The sequence below is a fragment of the Notamacropus eugenii genome, chromosome 4 (genome assembly GCF_028372415.1).
Source record: "Notamacropus eugenii isolate mMacEug1 chromosome 4, mMacEug1.pri_v2, whole genome shotgun sequence".
Classification (NCBI taxonomy): domain Eukaryota; kingdom Metazoa; phylum Chordata; class Mammalia; order Diprotodontia; family Macropodidae; genus Notamacropus; species Notamacropus eugenii.
In genome coordinates, this window is record NC_092875.1 from 285,880,355 (window position 1) to 285,901,810 (window position 21,456).

At 39.9% G+C, this 21,456-nt stretch overlaps 1 protein-coding gene and 1 long non-coding RNA gene across 8 annotated transcripts in view; one reads left to right on the top strand and one right to left on the bottom strand.

The window, feature by feature from the left end:
• Positions 1 to 265: 265 nt before the first annotated feature.
• Positions 266 to 8,532, bottom strand: LOC140501295 (uncharacterized). Of its 2 annotated transcripts, none has more exons than XR_011966127.1 (3): positions 8,171 to 8,532; positions 1,253 to 1,297; positions 266 to 597 (listed from the first exon to the last, which is right to left on the bottom strand). It is a non-coding gene; the product is annotated as an uncharacterized lncRNA (long non-coding RNA). The 2 variants fall into 2 exon arrangements; XR_011966126.1 differs by having other exon boundaries at positions 517 to 600; positions 8,171 to 8,256.
• A 131-nt stretch (positions 8,533 to 8,663) lies between these two features.
• The window catches only part of DNAJC5B (DnaJ heat shock protein family (Hsp40) member C5 beta), a 97,481-nt gene continuing 84,688 nt past the window's right edge, over positions 8,664 to 21,456 (top strand). For 3 of the 6 annotated variants that reach the window (XM_072604709.1, XM_072604711.1, XM_072604707.1), the window contains exon 1: positions 8,668 to 8,753. Coding sequence is in view for 1 of the 6 variants with exons in the window: in XM_072604706.1 (XP_072460807.1) it covers positions 8,739 to 8,753 (15 nt within the window). In the remaining 5 variants the exon portion in view is untranslated. Of the gene's footprint in view, positions 8,754 to 21,456 lie in introns of all 6 variants that reach the window. The other 3 variants (XM_072604706.1, XM_072604708.1, XM_072604710.1) reach the window with 3 other exon arrangements.

A 21,456-nucleotide genomic window follows, 5' to 3' on the forward strand; every position in this document is an offset into this window, starting at 1 on the left:
GCCTGGGGCAGAGTGCTCAGGATAGGACAACCAACTTTTGGTGGCCATTCCCTTGGGTGGGCACGCCCTCATGAATCAGTGGGTGGCCTTTGAGGTATGTTTGTTTAAGTGGCTGTTTACTAAATCTCTTGCAGTAGATGAAAACATGGACAAAGGATCGGGGCAGCTATTTACTTCTGGGAGTAAATCTCCTCCTGGGAGTTGCTGTGTTTTCCATGGAGGGTTGTTGTTGTTTATTGTTTTTCATTGGCGGGGTAGGATTGGGTCAGAAAACATTTTCTTAAACTGAGTTGAAAATGAGTCATTTTGAAAAATGATGATTTAAAAACAAGCCATCTTGGTTCATCATGTCAGAAAAGCCACAGATATGTTGCTTGCAGTTCAACTGACTAGGAAGTGATGCCCATTCATTACAATTATAAGTAGCTTCTTTTAGAAGGCAGCCATTGGTGTGAATTCAGACAGTTCTTTCAAATACTTATGAAGACTTTTGGTAGCTCAGTAAAGGGGTATTTGGGTCACACGAATCTAATACGTGACACATCGGGGCTTTACAGCTGTCTTTGTTCAGTGGGAGGATACATATGACATAATGACCTGCTTCAGAGAAAATAAATCGGGAGACCATCAAAGTTAAATATGTCAACTAACTTTATGGCATCATATCACTTGTTTATGCCCTTACTTTTCCAGATACCTTCTTTTGCTCCATATATTAGTAGATTAGTATGTTTAGGACCATTCATCTGAATGCCCAATTTCTTCTAATTCTGAAATTAAGCAAGATGTGGCCTGGTTAATACAGGGTACACTGGCAGCTTTAGGCTTAAAAAGACAGGTGTGGGTAGGGGGTGGTGCATGCAGTTACGTGGTACAGTGGATACAGCACCAGCCCTGGAGTCAAGAGGACCTGAATTCAAATCTGACCTCAGACATATACTTACTAGCTATGTCATCTGAGGCAAGTCACTTAACCCTGAGAGAGAGAGAAGTAGTATAATAAAATGAATAGATATATAGAGTCAGAAAAGCCTGCTTTCAGGTCCTACTTACTAATTGTATGATCACTAGCAGGTCATTTAACCTTTCAGTGCTTCAGGCAGTAGGGCTATCATTTTGGAGGGTTGTTTATCTATTTTGGTGGAGGGAGTTTCCATACTGGGAGTTTCCCCATTTTGATGAAATAAAAAGTCTAGACCTTCACCTTGCCCTCCCATCAAAAAACAAAAGAAAATCACCTATACTCATTTACCTTCAGGAAAATGTATTCACAATTCCTTCAACGAATTGTGGATGCCTAGGAAAAAATCAGACTTAATTAGAATAAAAGAGAAGGATAAAAGATTTCTGTTGGACCAAGGGAACATGAGTCAATACCTATTGCTCTTGCTTATATCTTCCTAGATTGCCTTTTAAATGTTATTTTTATTTATTTTTTGCTTTGGGGATTGCTTTTACCCGGCAGTTGTTGGACATGTTTGTTTTGTTTGTTTGTTTTAATTTATTAATTTTTAGTTTTCAACATTCACTTCCACAAGATTTTGAGTTCCAAATTTTCTCCCCATCTTTCCCCTCTGCCCAACCCAGGATATCATGCATTCTGATTACCTCTTCCCCCCAATTTTCCCTCCCTTCTATCATACCCCTCCCTTTTCTTATCCCCATCCCCTCTATTTTCTTGTAGGGCAAGATAGATTTCTGTACCTCATTGGATGTATGTCTTATTTCTCAGTTGCATGTAAAAACAATTTAACATTCGTCTTTAAAACCTTGAGTTCTAGCTTCTCTCCCTTCCTCCCTCCCCACCCATCCCTACTGAGAAGGCAAGCAATTTGATATAGATTATCCACCTGTAGTCATGCAAATCACTTCCATAACAGTCATGATGAGAAGACTAACTATATTTCCCTTCATTCTATCTTGCCCCTCATTTATTCTACTCTTTCCTGACCCTGTCCCTCCTCAAAAGTGCTTACCTCTAATTACCCCTCCCCTTATTTGCCCTCCCTTCCATCATCCCCCCTTATCCCCTTCCCCATGCTTTCTTATAGTGTAAGATAGATTTTCATACCAAATTGAGTGTGCATGTTATTCCCTCCTGAAGCCAAATGCGATGAGAGTAAGGTTTACTCTTTCCCTCTCACCTCCCCCCTCTTCCCCTCCATTGAAATAGCTTTTTCTTGCCTCTTTTATGTGAGAGATAATTTACCCCATACTATTTCTCCCTTTCTCCTCCCAATGTATTCTGCTCTCACCCCTTAATTTTATTCTTTTAGATATCATCCCTTCCTATTCAACACACCCTGTGCCTTCTGTCTATATGTATATAATCCCTCCAACTACCCTAATACTGAGAAAAATCTCAAGAGGTACAAATATTATCTTTCCATGTAGGAATGTAAACAGTTCAACTTTAGTAAATCCCTTATGATTTCTCTTTCCTGTTTACCTTTTCATGCTTCTATTGCTATGGTCTTTTCATCAAGAATGCTTGAAAGTTCTCTATTTCATTGAATGACCATTTTTCTCCATGAAGCATTATACTCAGTTTTCCTGGGTGATTCTTGGTTTTAATTCTAGTTCCTTTGACCTCTGGAATATCACATTCCAAGCCCTGCGATCCCTTAATGTAGAAGGTGCTAGATCTTGAGTTATCCTGATTGTGTTTCCACAATACTTGAATTCTTCTTTCTGTCTGATTGCAATATTTTCTCCTTGACCTGGAATTTGGCTGCAATGTTCCTAGGAGTTTTCCTTTTGGGATCTCTTTTGGGAAGTGATCAGTGGATTCTTCCAATATTTATTTTACTCTAGAATATAAGGGCAGTTTTCCTTGATAATTTCTTGAAAAATGATGCCTAGGCTCTTTTTTTTTGATCATGACTTTCAGGTAATACAATAATTTTTAAATTATCTCTCCTGGATCTATTTTCTAGGTTAGTTGTTTTTCCAATGAGATATTTCACATCATCTGCTATTTTTTCATTCCTTTGGTTTTCTTTTATAATTTCTTGATTTTTCATAAAGTCATTAGCTTCCATCTGCTCCATTCTAATTTAAGGAATTATTTTCTTCAGTGAGTTTTTGGACTTCCTTTTCCATCTGGTCAATTCTGCTTTTTAAGACATTCTTCTCCTCAGTGGTTTTTTGGATTTGTTTTGCCATTTGGGTTACTCTGTTTTTTAAGGTGTTATTTCCTTCAGCATTTCTTTGATCCCCTTTAGCAAGTAGTTGATTCATTTTTCATGATTTTCTTGTTGCACTCTCATTTTTCTTCCCAATTTTTGCTCTACTTCTCTTACTTGATTTTCAGTTGCTCCTAAGACCAATTCATATTTTTCTTGGTGGCTTTGGATTGTAGGAGCTTTAACTTTGTTGTCCTTTTCTGTTTGTATATGTTGGTATTCTTTATCACCAAAGTAAGATTCTATAGTCTGATTCTTTTTCCAGTTTTTGCTCATTTCCCCAGCCATTTACTTAACTTTTGAGCTCTTTGTCAAGGTAGTTCTCTGATTCCAGTGGGGGGGGGGGTGCTTCCTGTTAGCTGTTCTATTCCCCCCACAATCTGTGGATTGAGAACTCCAGAAATATCTGCTGCTTCTGTCCCTGCTGCAGTTGCCACGGGCTCCTCTGCCCCCTCCACCATCCTGGGGCTGGGGCCAAACCATGCTACTCTCTCACACCAGACCAGCTGGTTTTTTCCACTGACCTTCCAATATGTCCTCAGCATTTTGGGGTTATGAAGTCTGGAAAACACCACAGCTGCCAGAGATTCAGTCCCCACTAGGTCTGCTCAGGTCCTATCTGTGCTGGCACAGCCCATGCTCTACTGTGCTCTGCTGCCAGCATGATAGACACTTCCCCTCACCTTTCCCGGTTGTCATGGGTTGGAGATTTGCTTCACTCCATTGTTCTGTGGGTTCTGCAGCTCCAGAATTTGTTTAAAGTAATTTTTACAGGTGATTGGATGGGTTTGGGGGGAGAGCTCTAGCAAGTCTCTGGTACTACTCTGCCATCTTGGCTCCATCCCCCAGATATATTTTTATTAAAGGAATTACTTCTCTGAACCCTTGGTTTCTATGCCATCAGATGTGGAACCATGACCTGGACAGCATCTATGTTTAATAGGATGAAACTTCCACGGCTGCCATGGAATTTGAGTCATCAGCATGGCTTGGTGGATAAAGAACTAGCCTTGCAATCAACAAAACCTGAGTTCCAGTCCTGCCAATACCAGCTGTGTGATGTACAAGTCACTTAAATTCTCAGGGCCCAAGGCTACTCTCTAGAACAATAAATTGCAGAATTATATTGGTCTAGGGAGCCCAGTCATTGGGAGCTCCTATTACCATTAAAAACATACATCTGGCCTCACTTCCCCCAGTCCTCAAATTAATCTGCAAGTAGGTCTTGTTTTCCCTCTTCAGTTATAAAACATTTCATTTATTTCTCTGGTGTTTAGGATGGATCATCTACAGCTCATGAAAAATGATCATTTTCTAAGCAATCAGGAGTACCTTTGCCAGAGAAATGAATGCCTAGTTTTCCCCAGTCTATTGGCTAATCACCTTCTTAAATATATACTTTGCTTATAAGGAAATAAATTTATAAGGGGAGGTGCACAGATCTGGCCAGAGGAGATTGAAAAAAAGAGTCTTGAGATTGGAGAAGCTCCCTATTCAAAGGATGGAAAGAAGGGATAAAATTATGAAATTTTGGTTCAGTCTTCTGATTTCACCGATGTTAGAAACTCCCAGTAAAAAAAATTTCTTTGTCAATGCAGATAAGCAAGCTTTCTGCACTTCACAGATTCAGAGAGTTGTCTTAAACACTAAGAAGTTAAATGACTTGTCAGGATCATCTAGCCAGGATGTGACCAAGTTGGAACCTGATTTCAGGTCTTCCTAAGTCACTTCAGTTACTAATTATCTCTTAGATGTTAAATACAATGGTCTTTTCTCAATCCTCATTCTCCTTCTCCTCTAATGTAGCCTTTGACACTGTTGATCACTCTCTTCTCTCTAGGTTTTAGGACACCACTCTCTTCTGGTTCTCCTCCTACCTATCTGACAGCTCCTTCTCTGTGTCTCTTGTTGAATCCTTCTTACATTGTAGATGTCCTTCAGGGGTTTGTCCTGGGTCTTCTCTTCTCCCTCTATGCTAACTTTACTTGGTGATCTTATCAGTTCCCATGAATTTAATTACTGTCTCTATTCTGATGATTCTTAAACCTACCTATCCTTCTGAAACTCAATGCCTACCTCCAATCTCACATTTCCAGCTGTCTTTCAGTCATCCTAAATTAGATGTTCAATAGACCTCTTAAATTCCATATATTCAAAACAACTTACTGCCTTTCCCTCTAAGCCATCTCCCCCTGCTACCTTTCCTATTACTTTACAGGGATGTATGGGGTGTTCAAGGAGAGCTAGCACTTCTGGCTTGTGGAGCCCTTTTCAGGGATATTCATCCATCTTTGGTGTCTACCTGGCACTCAACTCACCTGTGGCTCCACAAAGCTGTAGCATGTCCAGTGGTCAAAAAGAGTTAAACCCTCTTTGCAGAAGAGCTAAATCAGGTTGAGGGTAACCAATGGTGCTCAAGCCCATCAATGAGTTAGAGGGCTGTCTACCCCACATATGTGAAGACTTCCCCCAGAGAAATGGGTTAGATGAGAATAATTTGTTCCAATGGCCATAAAGACAGCTGAGGCAGGCACCATGGAGAGCTTAGAGTTTAGTTGGACACTGCATCTTGACCATTGCCAGTTGTCTTGACTTTTGTCTTTGGACTTTCATGATTACGAAGGAGAGAGAGAGAGACGTTGAAGACTTGTGCAACTCTGCCTCACTTAATCCAATTCACATGAGTCAAGACATTACTCTGTGATATCATTGGTCCTCTTCAAAACTAAGGACAAAACAACAACAACAAAGGGCAGCACCATCCTCTCAGTCCCTCAAGTTTGAAAATTTCTCACTATCTTTCACCCCTCATATCTAATCTGTTGCCAAGGCCTGAAGATTTCACCTTGGCAACATCTCTCGAATATGCCCCCTTCTCTCCTCTGCCATTTCCACCACTCTGGAGCAGACCTCTCATCACCTCGTGTCTGAATTATTGCAATAGCCTGCTGGTAGCCTGTTTTAAATTTTCCCCCATTCCAGTCCATCCTCCATTTAGCCACTAAAGTTATTTTTCTAAAACACATGTCCAATTATGTCACATGCATTCCAGTGACTCGTTATTGCTTCTAAGAGCAAATACAAAATGTTTTGTCATTCAAAACCCTTTATAACCTAGACCCTTCCTACCTTTCCAGGCTTCTTACACTTTATTCCCTAGAACATGCTCTTTGATCCAGTGACACTGGTCTCCTGATTGTTCCACAAATGAGATACTCCATCTCTCTGCTTCAGGTACTTTCTCTAGCTGTCCCCCATGCCTGGAATATACTCCCTCTTCTGACTCAAGTGACCTCCCTGGCTTCCTTAAAATTTCAGCTAAAATCCCACCTTCTACAGGAATTCTTTCCTAATTTCTCTTACGACATTCTAAGGTCTTTCCTCTGTTATTTATTTACTATCTATTCTCTGTATAGTGCTCTCTCTCTCTCTCTCTGTATATATATATATATATATATATATATATATATATATATATATATATATATACATATAATATATATATGTATATATGTATACATGCATATATATGTATACATGCATATATCTGCATACTGTCTCCCCCATTAGACTGTGAATTCTTTGAGGGCAGGGACTATCTTTTGCCTCTTCTTGTATCCCCAACACTTCTCCCAGTGCCTGACACATAATAGGTGCTTAATAAATGTTAATTGATTGATTGAATTGAACAAAGAAATTAAATTGAAGAAGAGGAACAAAATAGACATCAAAGGAGAGAGTCTCATGTCAGGAAAAGCTCAATGGAATGGGAGTCAGGCAATTTAGATTCAAGCCAATATTTTTGCTATTTTATCAAATGTGTGACCTTGATCAAGTCACTTTGCCTTAGTTTCTGCACAGGGAAAATGATAGGAGTTGAACTAGTGTCTTTGTAAAATCTCCTCTAATTCTGATATCCTGTTATTCTCAGCTTGGACCAAAGAGTAAAAGCTCTGTCTCTTTATTTGGAGACTTTCAAAGCACCACTTTCTGGCATTGAAGCTACCATTAGCTATATTAAATTCAACTACCTTTTTGTATCACAAAGAATTCCATTTGTGGATATTTTCTATGCAATTTGAAGTTTAAGAAAGGAAAAAATACCTAATAATAGTGAAAATATGTTTTCTAGTGATTATTCCCATACATGCTAGATAAAGTAGTTGATACTATTTTAAAACTTTTTGATCTTCTTCATCTTTTTTGGGGGGAATATCTTTATGTAATTCCTCTAATTGCAAACCAACCCTGTTCTACCCCATTTCCCCACCCCCCCTCACCCATACACCATCTCCAGGTGGCCACGTGTGCCCTGAGCTAGACTCCACAAATGCTCCATGGGATGTCAGAGCACCTCAAAGTAGGGAGAGGGGGAAGGAGGTTTGTGATTACCTCAATTAAATGTCCATTACTTAGACACTATATCAGAATTATAGAATCTCAGCACTGGAAAAAAATGGATTTTCTTTACAACATCCCTGATAGATGGTAACCAAGTCCCTGCTTAATCATTTCCAGTGATAGGCCCTCAGTCCCTTGTAGGCAGCCTATTCCATCTTTTAGAACCCTTGAAGAATTCTTTATGAGAAGGTCTGCCTCCTGGAGACCTCCACTCATTGACTCTTCCTTCTGACATTACACAGAACAATACAAATCTCTCATATGTTTGAAAGTTTTCATATGTCTGAAAAACAGCTATTATGTCCTGCCTCCATCTTCTTTTCTCTAGGTTAAATATACCCAGTTGCTTCAACCCTTCTTCATGTCAATACATTGTATTATTTGTCAATACATTATACTATTTGTTCTAATACTAGGCTCTTATAGGTCAGGAAATCTGAGTGCTAGCCAGAGCTAACTCTGATAATAATCTGTTTGGGGAAAGCTTATTGAACTATGTTCTTGTTTCTTGTTCATATGATAAACTGTTCTAATGGTCCCTGGCAGGAGACAGATTTGGGAAGATTGACAGATGAGCTACCTACCAGAAAACCACAACGATGAAGTAATTTAGAGTTGGCTAGTGAGTCAGTGCAGCGTATTGGAAAGAAAGTTGGATTGGAGAATCAGGTGACATGAGTTCTAAGCCTGGTTCTGCTGCTAAGTCACTGCGTGATTTGGGACAAGCTTCTTAACCTCCTTGGTTAACCTTGACTCATTTGTAAAATGAAGAGTTTGGTGTCTAAGGTCCTTTCAACACTTGGCTAAGTTCTATGATTCTGTGGGTCAGCGTATGTTCCTGAGAAGTCCATTGTTCATGAGGTTCTTAAGAGGGCTTTGAACAAAGGGATAAACATGAATGGGGGGGCAGGGAGAAGGTGGTTCTTGGTGGTCTATGCTGTGATCTAAGCATGGGTAGAAATTGAAGCCCAATAACTTCTGTGTCTCCATGGGACCTTCATGAAAACCAAGAATTGAACTCTGTGACATCACAATATCCAGAGCATGGCTCTCTCTCTACTTATGAGAAGAGGGGGGCTTAGTGGGAGTTTCAGCTATTGGTGGACTACAGGTGTGACTCTACCAGAGGAAGTTTGAAGGCACTAGCCAGCCATGCCATTCGATAGGGTGAGTGATTTCTACTAAGGCCAGAACAGAAATGCCAGGCTCTTAAAGGAAGAGGAGGAAAAGAATAAAACATTCAAATTATTCTCTTAAGGCCGAGCAGCGATTAGAATCATAGGACTCTATTCAACTGGCAATCACGTTGCTTAAATAAAACGTAAAATCTTCTGAGTAACTGGAGAAAAAAGACAGGCCCATGGCCCTACAGGGAACTATCCACATAAGGCTTTGGAAGGAGATACCAAGAATATAATTGAACTGTCTCCCCAAACTAGGCCAAACAAATTCACTTGGAGATCTGATCATTAAGCAGAATTTCCATTAGGTAGAAGTCCTCCCTAGTCAAATGATGGAGAGAGGTGGTAGAATAGAAAATTTTGATTAGATGACTGGAAACATGCAAAAAGTACATGTTGCTCTAGAGGTCACATTTACATAGTACTTTCAAGTTGACAAAGTACCATCCATGGATCGTCTCACTTGATCCTCACAAAAGCCACATAAACCAGATGCTGTGATTATGCCCATTTTACAGATGAGAAAACCGAGGCTCAGAGAAGTGAAATGATTTTGCCTAGGGTCATACAGTTAATAAATGTCCGAGGTAGGTTTCAAGCACAAATCTTTCTGAGTCCAGGTCTACAACAGGCTGCCTCTCTGAGGCTGAAGTAGTTTTACTTGGCTGACTGATACTCACTCTTCTCAGCAGGGGGAGTTGTGTGTGTGTGTGTGTGTGTGTGTGTGTGTGTGTGTGTGTGTGTGTGTGTGTGTGTGTGTGTGTGTGTGTGTGTGTGAAATAGGTCCTTCCCAGAATGGCTGGAAAGAATGAGGGGAAAAAAGGAAAAAAAGAAAAGCAATTATTTAAATAAAGCATAATATCAGAAGGTAGCCTGAGAGACAAAAAACCAAAACATATCAAGGTAGAAGAATAAACCTGAATGCATATATGCATATTAGCTACAAAGAATAGTGCTAAAGATCTCATTTAGAAATGACAAAGTTAAAAAGCCAAAGGTCACCCTTAGAAACTTCAGGAGAAAAGAGTTTAATTGTTAGCTTGGGAGTTAACAAGAACGGGCATTTAGCTGGAGCCATGCAGAGTTTCTCCTTTAAGAAATTCCTGCCAATGAAATCATCGCTCAGGATGCACACAATTCTGTTTTCTTACCCCGCCTTGGGGTTTTGGCTTCCAAACTATTTGTTTCTTCCTGGAGTCTTGTGGCACTGAAAGGATCCGAGTGACGGCAAAGGGCTGTTCTGTTTACCAAGCAGGGAGGGAATGCTTGGCCTGTGCCAGGGCTTGACTCATCTCTGTTTGGAATCCTTGAGGGTTAAGGTGGACAGCAGTCTGATGTACTAGGGTCCCCGGGGGAGGACTGTCAGGCTGCTCCATCACTCATAGATTAGCTTCAAGGATTAGCTTTTATTATAATGTTCCCTCCCCGGAGCACAGACAGCTCAACCAGTGTTCTGACAGGTAGATTACTTAGCCCTCCTGGACCTCAAGGGCAAAAAGGGCCTGGAAAAAAAGGTTGAATTTCCATCTGTAGGAGTAAATTTTTAAAAGTCTTTGGTCGTAACATACTGTGAACAAATATATCAAGGTAATAAGGCCAGTACTCTCAAAGCAGGTAAATATATCCAGAGGGCATAAATAAGATGTATATGTATGTGAGCTTTATAGTCTACATCCAACTTTCATTCAAGGGATACAACACTATTTTCAAAACTGTCTTATCTATGTATCCTCCTCATAGTGCCTGGAAATAAGGATCTCATTTAAAACAAAAAAAACTTTTCTGGATGAATTTTACATATAATGATTGAAAACTGAGCTGACTTCAGATAAGATTCATAAGGCACTCTGAATGGAATGTTTTAACTCTCCTCTGTTTATGTTAATGGATTATATAGATTTTTTTAATTGTGTTAGTCACATACCACAAAACTTGAGACCCGGAAGGGAACTAGGAAATATCTAAGTTCCTTCATTTACAGCCTCTTCATTTGAAGAAGAGGAAGTTGAGGCCTTGGGAGATTCAGTGACTTGCCCTGGGGCCCACAGATAGCTAGATGGAGCAAGAACCCAAGACCCCCTACTCCAAAGAAGTCAACAATGCTTTCCCTACCCCACGGGGAGTATTCATTATGGGATGAATCTACTGATTCACACTTGATCTAGTGTAGTACTTTCAATCCAAAGGAGATTTGGTAACCTCTTTTACTCCTGTTCTTCCAGAAAATTCTTCATTGATTATGTGTTGTGGTCTGCTCACACCCACCAGGTGCCTCTTCACTGCCCTCTATGGGATATCCATTTTAAATTCTTTAGGGATTCCTGTATCCCAAGTTTCACTGACATGCAATAAGAGTGGTAGGGCTTTGCTTTCATGGGAATCATGGAGTCATTAAAGTAACCTTGCCATTTTCTGAAGATGATCCAGTCTGCTCTCTTCCTTCTGTACAGCTCTGAACCAAACTCGTAGTCTACCTAGATTGTCCAAGTAAACTAAGTTCTAGGTGCTCTGTAATTGGTAAACGTAAATATAAAATAAAAATACCAAGAAGCAAACCCTAGGTCTAAGCAAAGAATTCATTCTTAGTGGGATGAACAGGTTCTAAGATTGACTTTTTAAAATAATGATAATCAATAAGTCTTCTGGGTTCTCAGGGTTGAGGACAACGCTGCCCCAGAAAGAACAGAATAATAATGGCATGCAACACTTATATAAAACTTTTAAGGCAACTCTGTAAGACTGTAAGTTACAAAGAAAATGCCAATTTGTATTTATGGAAATTTCTCACTGGCAGCTCCCTTCTCCAATACAATCACAAAGTACAAAAAAAAAAAGGTATTCATGGTGATTTATATACATCAACTCTTTTGAGCCTCTTATTGACTTTAAAGAGTAGGTACTATGTATTATAGGTATTGTTACTTCCATTTTACAGATGAGGAAACTGAGATTCAGGGAAATTAAATGTTAAATGACAGAAGGAATTTCAATCTGAGTCTTCGTGACTCTCTGCTTTATCCACTGTGACATCCTGCCTCTCAGTAGCTACAATTCATTCATAAAGGCTCTCTCCTTTGCCATAAAATATACAGAAGATGATCCTTTATGATCTTTCAATCATTAAACTTTCAATAAAGTTAAACATTATTTGTGCACATATACGTGTGTGTGTGTGTGTGTGTGTGTGTGTGTGTGTATATATATATATATGTATATATATATATATATGAGTATGAATTGGAGCGCATCTAACCCTAAATGTGCTCCAATTCTAACCCTAATCCTAAATCCGATTCTATCCTATTCTAACCCTAATATGTTCACATTTTACTAGGCAGATGTGGGATTATCACACCCATCTACAGTACGTGACCTGTCCACAGTACCTAGCATACCTCTTTCATGCTGCTACCTTTACTAACTCCTCCCTGCAACGATCTTTTTTATTTTAAATTTCCTTAAGCAGCAGCTTATGTATGGCTTTAGAAATATTCCCTAGGATGACTCCATGTAAAAAAAATCATAACATCATATATTTTTAGAGCTAAAAGCAATAAAAGAAATCCTTTCCCTCATTCTGATGAAGTTCAAAGGGGTTAAATCTAAGGTCACCTTGGGAGCTCTTGGCAGAACTGAGATTGGAACTTCTGTCTCCTGGTCCAGAGTTCCTTGCATTCTGCCACAGTGCTTCCTGAGAGCTTTAGGATGTACTTTCAAGACTTCTCTGGGGGGGCGGAGCCAAGATGGCGGAGTAGAAAGACGCACATACACATAGCTCCGAACCCACAACCCACAGAATGGCTAGAGGGGACCAACTCACCGTGAATTCTGCACCCAGAGGCCACGGAATATTGGAGCGAGCGAGATTCCTGTTCTGGAGAGACCTGCAAACCTCTCGCGGGGGGTCCTTCGCGCTGCGGACTGGGCACCGGGACTGGGAGTAGAGGGCAGCCCTGCAGCGGCTGCGACACCGTGAGGAAAAGATCCAAGCGGGCTATGGGGACGGGATCTCCAGTGGCCACGCGGGTCCCTCCACCCACAGAGGGACCTGCAAACCTCTCGCAAAAGGTCCATCGCGCTGCAGACGCGGAGCCCAGCCCAGACCTGCGGCGGCCGTGGCTCCGAGAGGTACAGATCCGAGCAGGCTTCAGGGACGGGATCTCCAGCAGCGGCACAAGCCCCTCCACCCACAGGTGACGGGGGTTGGTGAGAGAGTCTCTTTGGCGGGTCGAGAGGGGAGTGGGGTGCCCCCATGGCTCAGGCCCCCCCGGGAGATAGAAGCTGAGAGGCGGCTGCAGACAGGGGCTCCCCAAGCGGGTGGGAGCCTGGATCCATTGTGGAAGGTCTGTACATAAACCCCCTGAGGGAACTGAGCCTGAGAGGCGGCCCTGCCCCAACCTGACCGCCTGAACTTAATTCTCACACTGAATAGCAGCCCTGCCCCCGCCAAAAGCCCTAAGGCGGGAAGCAGCATTTGAATCTCAGTCCCCAAACGCTGGCTGGGAGGACCAGGAGGCGAGGTGGGTGTGAGGAGAATATTCAGAGGTCAAGTCACTGGCTGGGGAGAATGCCCAGAAAAGGGAAAAGAAATAAAACTATTGAAGGCTACTTTCTTGGAGAACAAACATTTCCTCCCTTCCTTTCTGATGAGGAAGAACAATGCTTACCATCAGGCAAAGACACAGAAATCAAGGCTTCTGTGTCCCAGCCCACCCAATGGGCTCAGGCCATGGAAGAGCTCAAAAAGAATTTTGAAAATCAAGTTAGAGAGGTGGAGGAAAAACTGGGAAGAGAAATGAGAGGGATGAAAGAGAAGCATGAAAAGCAGATCAGCTCCCTGCTAAAGGAGAACCAAAAAAATGTTGAAGAAATTAACACCTTGAAAACTAGCCTAACTCAATTGGCAAAAGAGGTTCAAAAAGCCAATGAGGAGAAGAATGCTTTCAAAAGCAGAATTAGCCAAATGGAAAAGGAGATTCAAAAGCTCACTGAAGAAAATAGTTCTTTCAAAACTAGAATGGCACAGATGGACGCTAAGGACTTTGTGAGAAAGACAGATATCACAGAACATAGCGAGAAGATTGGAAAAATGGAAGATAATGTGAAATATCTTATTGGAAAAACAACTGACCTGGAAAATAGATTCAGGAGAGACAATGTAAAAATTCTGGGACTACCTGAAAACCATGATCAAAAGAAGAACCTAGACATCATATTCCATGAAATTATCAAGGAAAACTGCCCTGAGATTCTAGAACCAGAGGGCAAAATAAATATTCAAGGAATCCACAGAACACCACATGAAAGAGATCCAAAAAGAGAAACTCCTAGGAACATTGTGGCCAAATTCCAGAATTCCCAGGTGAAAGAGAAAATATTGCAAGCAGCTAGAAAGAAACAATTCAAGTATTGTGGAAATACAATCAGGATAACACAAGATCTAGCACTCTCTACATTAAGGGATCGAAGGGAATAGAATAGGACATTCCAGAAGTCAAAGGAACTAGGACTAAAACCAAGAATCACCTACCCAGCAAAACTGAGTATAATACTTCAGGAGAAAAAATGGTCTTTCAATGAAATAGAGGATTTTCAAATTTTCTTGATGAAAAGACCAGAGCTGAAAAGAAAATTTGACTTTCAAACACAAGAATGAAGAGAACCATGAAAAGGTGAACAGCAAAGAGAAGTCATAAGGGACTTATTAAAGTTGAACTGTTTACATTCCTACATGGAAAGACAATATTTGTAACTCTTGAAACATTTCAGTATCTGGGTACTGGGTGGGAGTACACACACACACATGCACACACGCACACATACATAGAGACAGAGTGCACAGAGTGAATTGAAGAGGATGGGATCATATCTTAAAAAAAAAAATGAAATCAAGCAGTGAGAGAGAAATATATTGGGAGGAGAAAGGGAGAAATTGAATGGGGCAAATTATCTCTCATAAAAGAGGCAAGCAAAAGACTTATTAGTGGAGGGATAAAGAGGGGAGGTGAGAGAAAAACATGAGGTCTACTCTCATCACATTCCACTAAAGGAAAGAATAAAATGCACACTCATTTTGATAGGAAAACCTATCTCACAATACAGGAGAGTGGGGGACAAGGGCACAAGCAGGGTGGGGGGGAGGATAGAGGAGAGGGCATGGGGAGGAGAATGCAATCCGAGGTAGACACTCATGGGGAGGGAAAGGATCATAAGAGAACAGAAGTAATGGGGGACAGGATAGGATGGAGGGAAATATAGTTAGTCCTATACAACACAACTAGTATGGAAATCATTTGCAAAACTACACAGATTTGGCCTATATTGAATTGCTTGTCTTCCAAAGGGAAGGGGTGGAGAGGGAGGGAGCTAAAGAAGTTGGAACTCAAAGTGTTAGGATCAACTGTAATGTTCTTACCACTCGGAAATAAGAAATACAGGTTAAGGGGTAGAGAAAGCTATCTGGCCCTACAGGACAAAAGAGAAGACGGAGACAAGGGCAGAGAGGGAGGATAGAAGAGAGAGCAGATTGGTCACAGGGGCAATTAGAATGCTTGGGTTTGGGGGGGGAGGGGATAAAAGGGGAGAAAATTTGTAACCCAAAATTTTGTGAAAATAAATGTTAAAAGTTAAATTAAAAAAAAAAAGACTTCTCTGAAGCTTTCTGAGAAGGCTTACAAAACTACTGATTTTTTTATAAAGGGCAAGGCAGTCTCTTCAAGTATATCTTGTTTCCATGACTAGTTTATAAGCTGTTCCAAAACAGGTACTGCATCTTCTCCAGCTATTACCCATATTGCCCAACACAATCAGTGTATAATTAATGCTCATTGAATCAGAACAAGTGCAATCTAGCATGAGCCCAGGGGTTGAATGACTGAAAGAAATCAGACTCTCCTTATCCGTGGTGCTACTCATTTCAAGCTAATAGAATTACAGAACCTCAGCGATGGAAGAGACATCAGAAGTCATCCAATCCAATCTGACCAGGAATCTTCTTGACAATATCCTTGTCAAATGGTCATTTACTTGGTGACCTCCAGTGAAGGGAAACCCACTACTTCCTAAGATAACCTGTTTCATTTTTGGATAGTTCTAATTAATCATGAGGAAGTTTTCCATACCTTGAGTTTAAGTCTATCTTGCAGTTTCCTTCCATTGCTTCTAGTTCTGCCTTGTGGGACCAACCAGAAAACAAAACAAAGCCCCATACCAAAAAAAGAAGACATGACAGTCCTTTAAATATATTAAGATAGTCAGAAGGATCGCCTTTTCCAAGCCTTTTCTTGTACATACCAGTGATTGAGGTGAACATCTTGCAAGTTGATAGGTTTTTTTTAAACCTACTACAAGACTTTGTAATATATATTGTCTGATGTATACATTGCGTGAAACAGAAGGTGTTTCCATATGTTTTTGGTTTTCCAGACAGATTCTATTTGGAAAAAAAAATTTTTTTCAAAGGTTGCCAAGAAGTAAGAACCCTTACTCACAACACACAGTTTAAACACACTGTTGTAATATTTTTCAGCTTTAGAATTCATTTCAAAAGTTGTGTAATAGGTTGAGCAATTTCTTGACATCCTATGGTATTAAACTGTTGGGATGATTGCGAAAATAGACAAAGATGGGATTTATTTTCAGACTCTCTAGTGGAGGTTGGGAATTTTCAAATCCTTCTCTCCCTCAGGCCAAAGAAGTTTTTGAAAGTTTCCCTTCTACTGGCAAGAGGCAGATGTTGTACAAAACAGCCTTGGAGAGGAAGAAAGAACCTGAAGCCTCTCCTCTACCCGCTCCCACCCAAACTACCTTCCCAGATGCCCTGAGGCTATTCAGTCCTAGTGACTCTAGTGAATTTCCAGTTTTTCATTTCTACTTCCTGAGGCCTTGGTGATCCTGGCCATAATGTCTTTCCTTCCTCACACCCTACCCCACCTCCACCCAAACTCCCACCCATTCATCCAGAGCTTGTGCAATGAAGCCTAGGTCACAAACTGGCCCCAAGAAGGCTGAAAAGAGGTGGAGCCTCAGGTCAGCCTACATTATCCCAGGCGAAGCTACCAAGGACAAAGCTGAAATTTTCCTGCTGGCCCTTCCATTTATGTCTTATAAGTGTCTACACAAGGAATAAGCTATTCTCTTATTAAAGTGAACAAGTTCAGCCACAGACACAATTGGGAAGTGGAAAGTTTTTTCTCTATTTCCCAACATTCAGCACCTTTAATGGAAACCTTTGGCCACTTAGAATTCCATCATATGGGGCAGAGTCCCATCCAGACATGAACAGTGCCCTCCTCGCTCCCTCAGTTAAAATGATTGTTCTTGGGTCACATTCTCTCAGCACCTGCTCTGCATTGATGACAAAGGAGCATCATTAATGCTAGGAATGACAGAACTTCATTGGGAAGCTATCAGAGAAGATTCTTTTGGTTGGGACTGAGGGAAGAAACCTTTTGGCATCTCTCAAATCATACTCACTCCATTCAGCTGAAAAGGCCAACTTTGTCAAGGAAGTTTTTCTCTCTTTTGGGCAGCTCTTCAATCTAGGCACTTTTTGTTGTTGTTGTTGAGTTGTATCAATTATGTCCAACTCTTTATGATCCCAATTGGGGTTTTCTTGGCAAATATATAATATTTTATAAACATAAATATGTATTTATAAAATATATAATATTCTATATACATAAATACATATTGTGTATAAATATATACTATTTTGCATATGTAAATATATTTATAGAAAATATAATATTCTATATACAGAAGTATATGTTTACATATAAATATATAATATTCTATATGCATAAATATATGTATAAATATATAATATTTATATACATGGATACATAATTTTTATATAGATAAATAAATATACATTTATATATAAATATATAAAAAAGATACTGGACTGGCTTGCCATTTCCTTCTCCAGCTCATTTTATAGTTGAGGAAACTGAGGCAAACAGGGTTAAGGGACTTGCCCAGGGTCACACAGCTGGCAAGGCAGGCACAATTTATGGCCATAGCACAGCTATCTCCTTTAGTGATCTTCAGTACTGAGTGGTGGGAAATATATTTTTATTGCCTTTTCTCTCCCCGTCCAAAGAGAAGACACCCCCTAATGATATCATGGACAAATGTTCAAGTATATTTTAAATTTAAATGAAGTAAGCTATTCATAACAAAATTTATATTCTCTCACTCAGCTACTATTCTTCATAAACCAAAGGCTTATAAACTTCACAAACTTATATAGTGACCATCTGAAGGGAAACAGACGCGAGGCGCATTTCAGTGGGTAACTAATTTGATGGTTAGAAAGAATATATCCAAATTTTCCTTTCAAGTATTTTAATAATTACAGAATCATAGAACCCTAGTATTAGAAGGAACCTCAGAGACCAAGCCACAGGTGAACAAGCATCCCTCAGACTGTATCTAACAGTCTTTCACTAAGCCTTTGTTTGACAACCTCTGATGAAAGGGAATCCATTGCCTCCTAAGGTAACCTGTGTCCCTTTTGGATAATTCTCATAACAGGACATTTTCCCTTATTTATAAAAGGCCTAAATTTACCTCTTGGAAACTTCAACCCTTGTTCTGCCTTCTTAGGTCTAAGTAGAAAAAAAAGGCCCAATAGTCAAACCTGATATTCTTCTAGCAATGCTATATAACTGCTAATCATGGGAAAATGCCATCCCCCAAAAGAGCAAAAATTTGCGGGCCACTCAAATGGAGTGATAAATGATGGGTGTCAGTAGGCTGCGATGTATTTCCAACAAGGCATTAGATTCCAGCAATTTCTTAAGAGTGTATGACCAGAATAGGTGGTAGGCTAGTCAAGTAGCTAGAAGGAAGCAGTCTGAAAGCCTATGTGCTCCCCAGGTCCTATATTTTATTGAAACTCTTAGAGGAATGTACTGGATGGTGTCCATATGGAGGATTTACAGGAAAATATGGATGAGTTGCATAGGATGAAAAGGCTTGGATTGATTGAAATGTGCACTCAAAATAATGACTGAACATAAGAAGAAAAATGTTCCTATTGTGATGCTAGTTCCTGTGTGTTCCAGTCAAGCTTCATTTCACTCTCTAGTTGAACAGAAACAAGCCCCTGGAGGATTTCACCTTCTTTATGCCCAGAACTCTTGCCCTAGGACCCAGCTATCCAGATTGATGGTTGCCCCAGTCATCCATTACATCTGGGCCCCGATAGAGCCATCCTACACTTTAGTCCTCAGTCAACTCCTTACCAGTTCACTTATGGGTACCTCCCTCCTCCCACTACAATTTTCAAACCACAATCAAATCATCTCTACTATTGTTCCTGGAAATAATATGACAATTTCCCTCCTTATGGCTCTAATTATCATTTCTGCAACTTCCCAAACCAAAATATTTCTCCCTGGCTACCACTCCATGATATGTGCTGCCTTCCCCTATGAGACTATAAATTCCTTGAAGTCAACACTGTCTTCACTTTTGTACATGTATCCCTGGTATAGCACAGTCCTTGACACATAGTAAAGAACTGGTAAATGCTTTTGCATGCATTCATTCATTTAAAAATGTTCATTTGTAACTGGTTTCCAGAGTTATACTAATAAACAATGTTGTCTCATATTATATTTTTTCTTTCAAAATATAAGTATAACTAGCCTAAAATAGTTAACTGGTTCTATGAATCTAGATTTGGATAAACACCACAGCAAGGGACATCTAAATTCATAAGAACAAGATGAGCATGAGGTGCCTATGGGACCTCAGTTCAATGTATCCAAAAAGACAATTTAACACAATATGCTAGCTCGAAAGAGATCAGAGATGGATATACTGAACACAAATCATTTGCAGAGAGATTGATTATAACATGGGATCACCAAATGAGACAAAGAGGAACCAGGACAGAGTCTTGGGATGAAGAGAGGGAGACATTAACGGTCATTGTGCATGATATGGTTGAAAAACCAGCAAAGGAAACTGAGGAATAGTTGGACAGAACAAACAGATAGCAGTGTCCCAGAAACCCAAAAGGAAAGTGTGACTAGTAAGAGGTGATTAACAGTGTCAAATGCTGCAGAGAAGGTAAGAGGGATAAGAACTGAGAAAAGACTATTATATTCATCAATTGAGAAATCTTTAGTAACTTTGGAGAGATCAGTTTCAGTTGAGGATAGGACAGAAGTCAAATTAAAAGGGGCTTATTTACTACCTTCTTTGGATTATCCCAGAGGTGTGCTGGTAAATGTTTAACAACCTGTTCTCTGGTTTAAAAAATTACCCTTGAAATCCTTTAAAATTTAATCTGAATTACTAACATTTTCCCCATTATTCTCTTAAGTCTAGATAATTAACAAAACAATAACTCAAGCCCTGATTGGTAGTGTTTGCCAGTGTCCAAGGTATACATGCTCATATTGAAAATTTAACAACAATTTAACAATCAACTCTTTGGAGTCAACAGCACAGCCCTGGGATATGACCTGCAAGTGGATCCATGATCAACCTGAAAAAGGCTCTACAGATGTTAATGTAGATGAAACTGCCCTCAGCTTGACCTAGCTTTTGGGGGAAGGAGGACCTACTGGTATATTTGATAAATAGGAAATAAAGTGACCTATCTTCTGTCCTTCTATTCCTGGTGAATGTACATTTTGTATTATAGATTCATAAACTTATGAAGCGTCTTAGAGATCATATATCCCACTCTCTAATTTTTTTTAAGATGAAGAAGCTGAGACCAAAAGAGGTGAAATTACTTGTTGAAAGCCATAAATATAGGAAATGCCAAACTGAGATTTTAATCTTTGTCTTTTGACTCCAAATCTAGTTCTTTCCCCATGAGATCACGATTACTTTCTGAATAGATTCTTTAAAAAATATTACATGTAAGAATCTTTGGGCTCCAGATAACATGATCTTAGTCTCATGTATAGTGAAAGATGCATTGGATTTAGAGGATGAAGGTCCTAACCTTGCCACCTTACTATTCGCATGACCTTATTTCTTTGGACCTCAGTTTTCACACCTGTAAAATGAAGTGCTAGGTTCCTTCTAGGTATAAACCCTATGGTTTTCTTAAGGTAACAAAATAAACCTGTTTTTCCCCTGGTCTCCTAAGAATGTAATTAACATGTTGCTAGATCAGAGGAAAACCCAAGTTTATTCTGTAAGAAAATGATTTCATAAAGCCTTGCATGTGGCTGTTGAGGCTTGGATGACACAAGAGGTCTGCCTTTTTTCAGAGCTGAGCTAGACTACTTATTTATAGCAAACTGGGTAGTTGTCTGGATACCAGGCTACTGAAGGGTATTCTGGTGGTGCATCCAGATGGTGAAACTTGCAAATAGCCTATTTCACTATATAAAATTTAAAATGTACTTCAAATCAAGCTATTTTTTTCTGTTTCCCAGGTGATTTAACAATATTTCCAGGGGAAACCATTATAGATTTTTTCCACTGTCTTTTCCTAGCCTTTTAAAATCCTTCTGAGTGTGTTACTCTTTCTACCTCCTCTTGCTACACTGAAACAGGCTAGTTTCGTGGGTGAAACTCCAGATTTGGCTTTAGAAGACCTGGGTCTGAACCAGAGTTCTGTTCTTTCAATTAGTGAACCAACAAATATATTTTAATCACCTATTATGTGCCAGGCACTGTGCTAGGCATTGGGGATTTAAAAACAGAAATGAAAT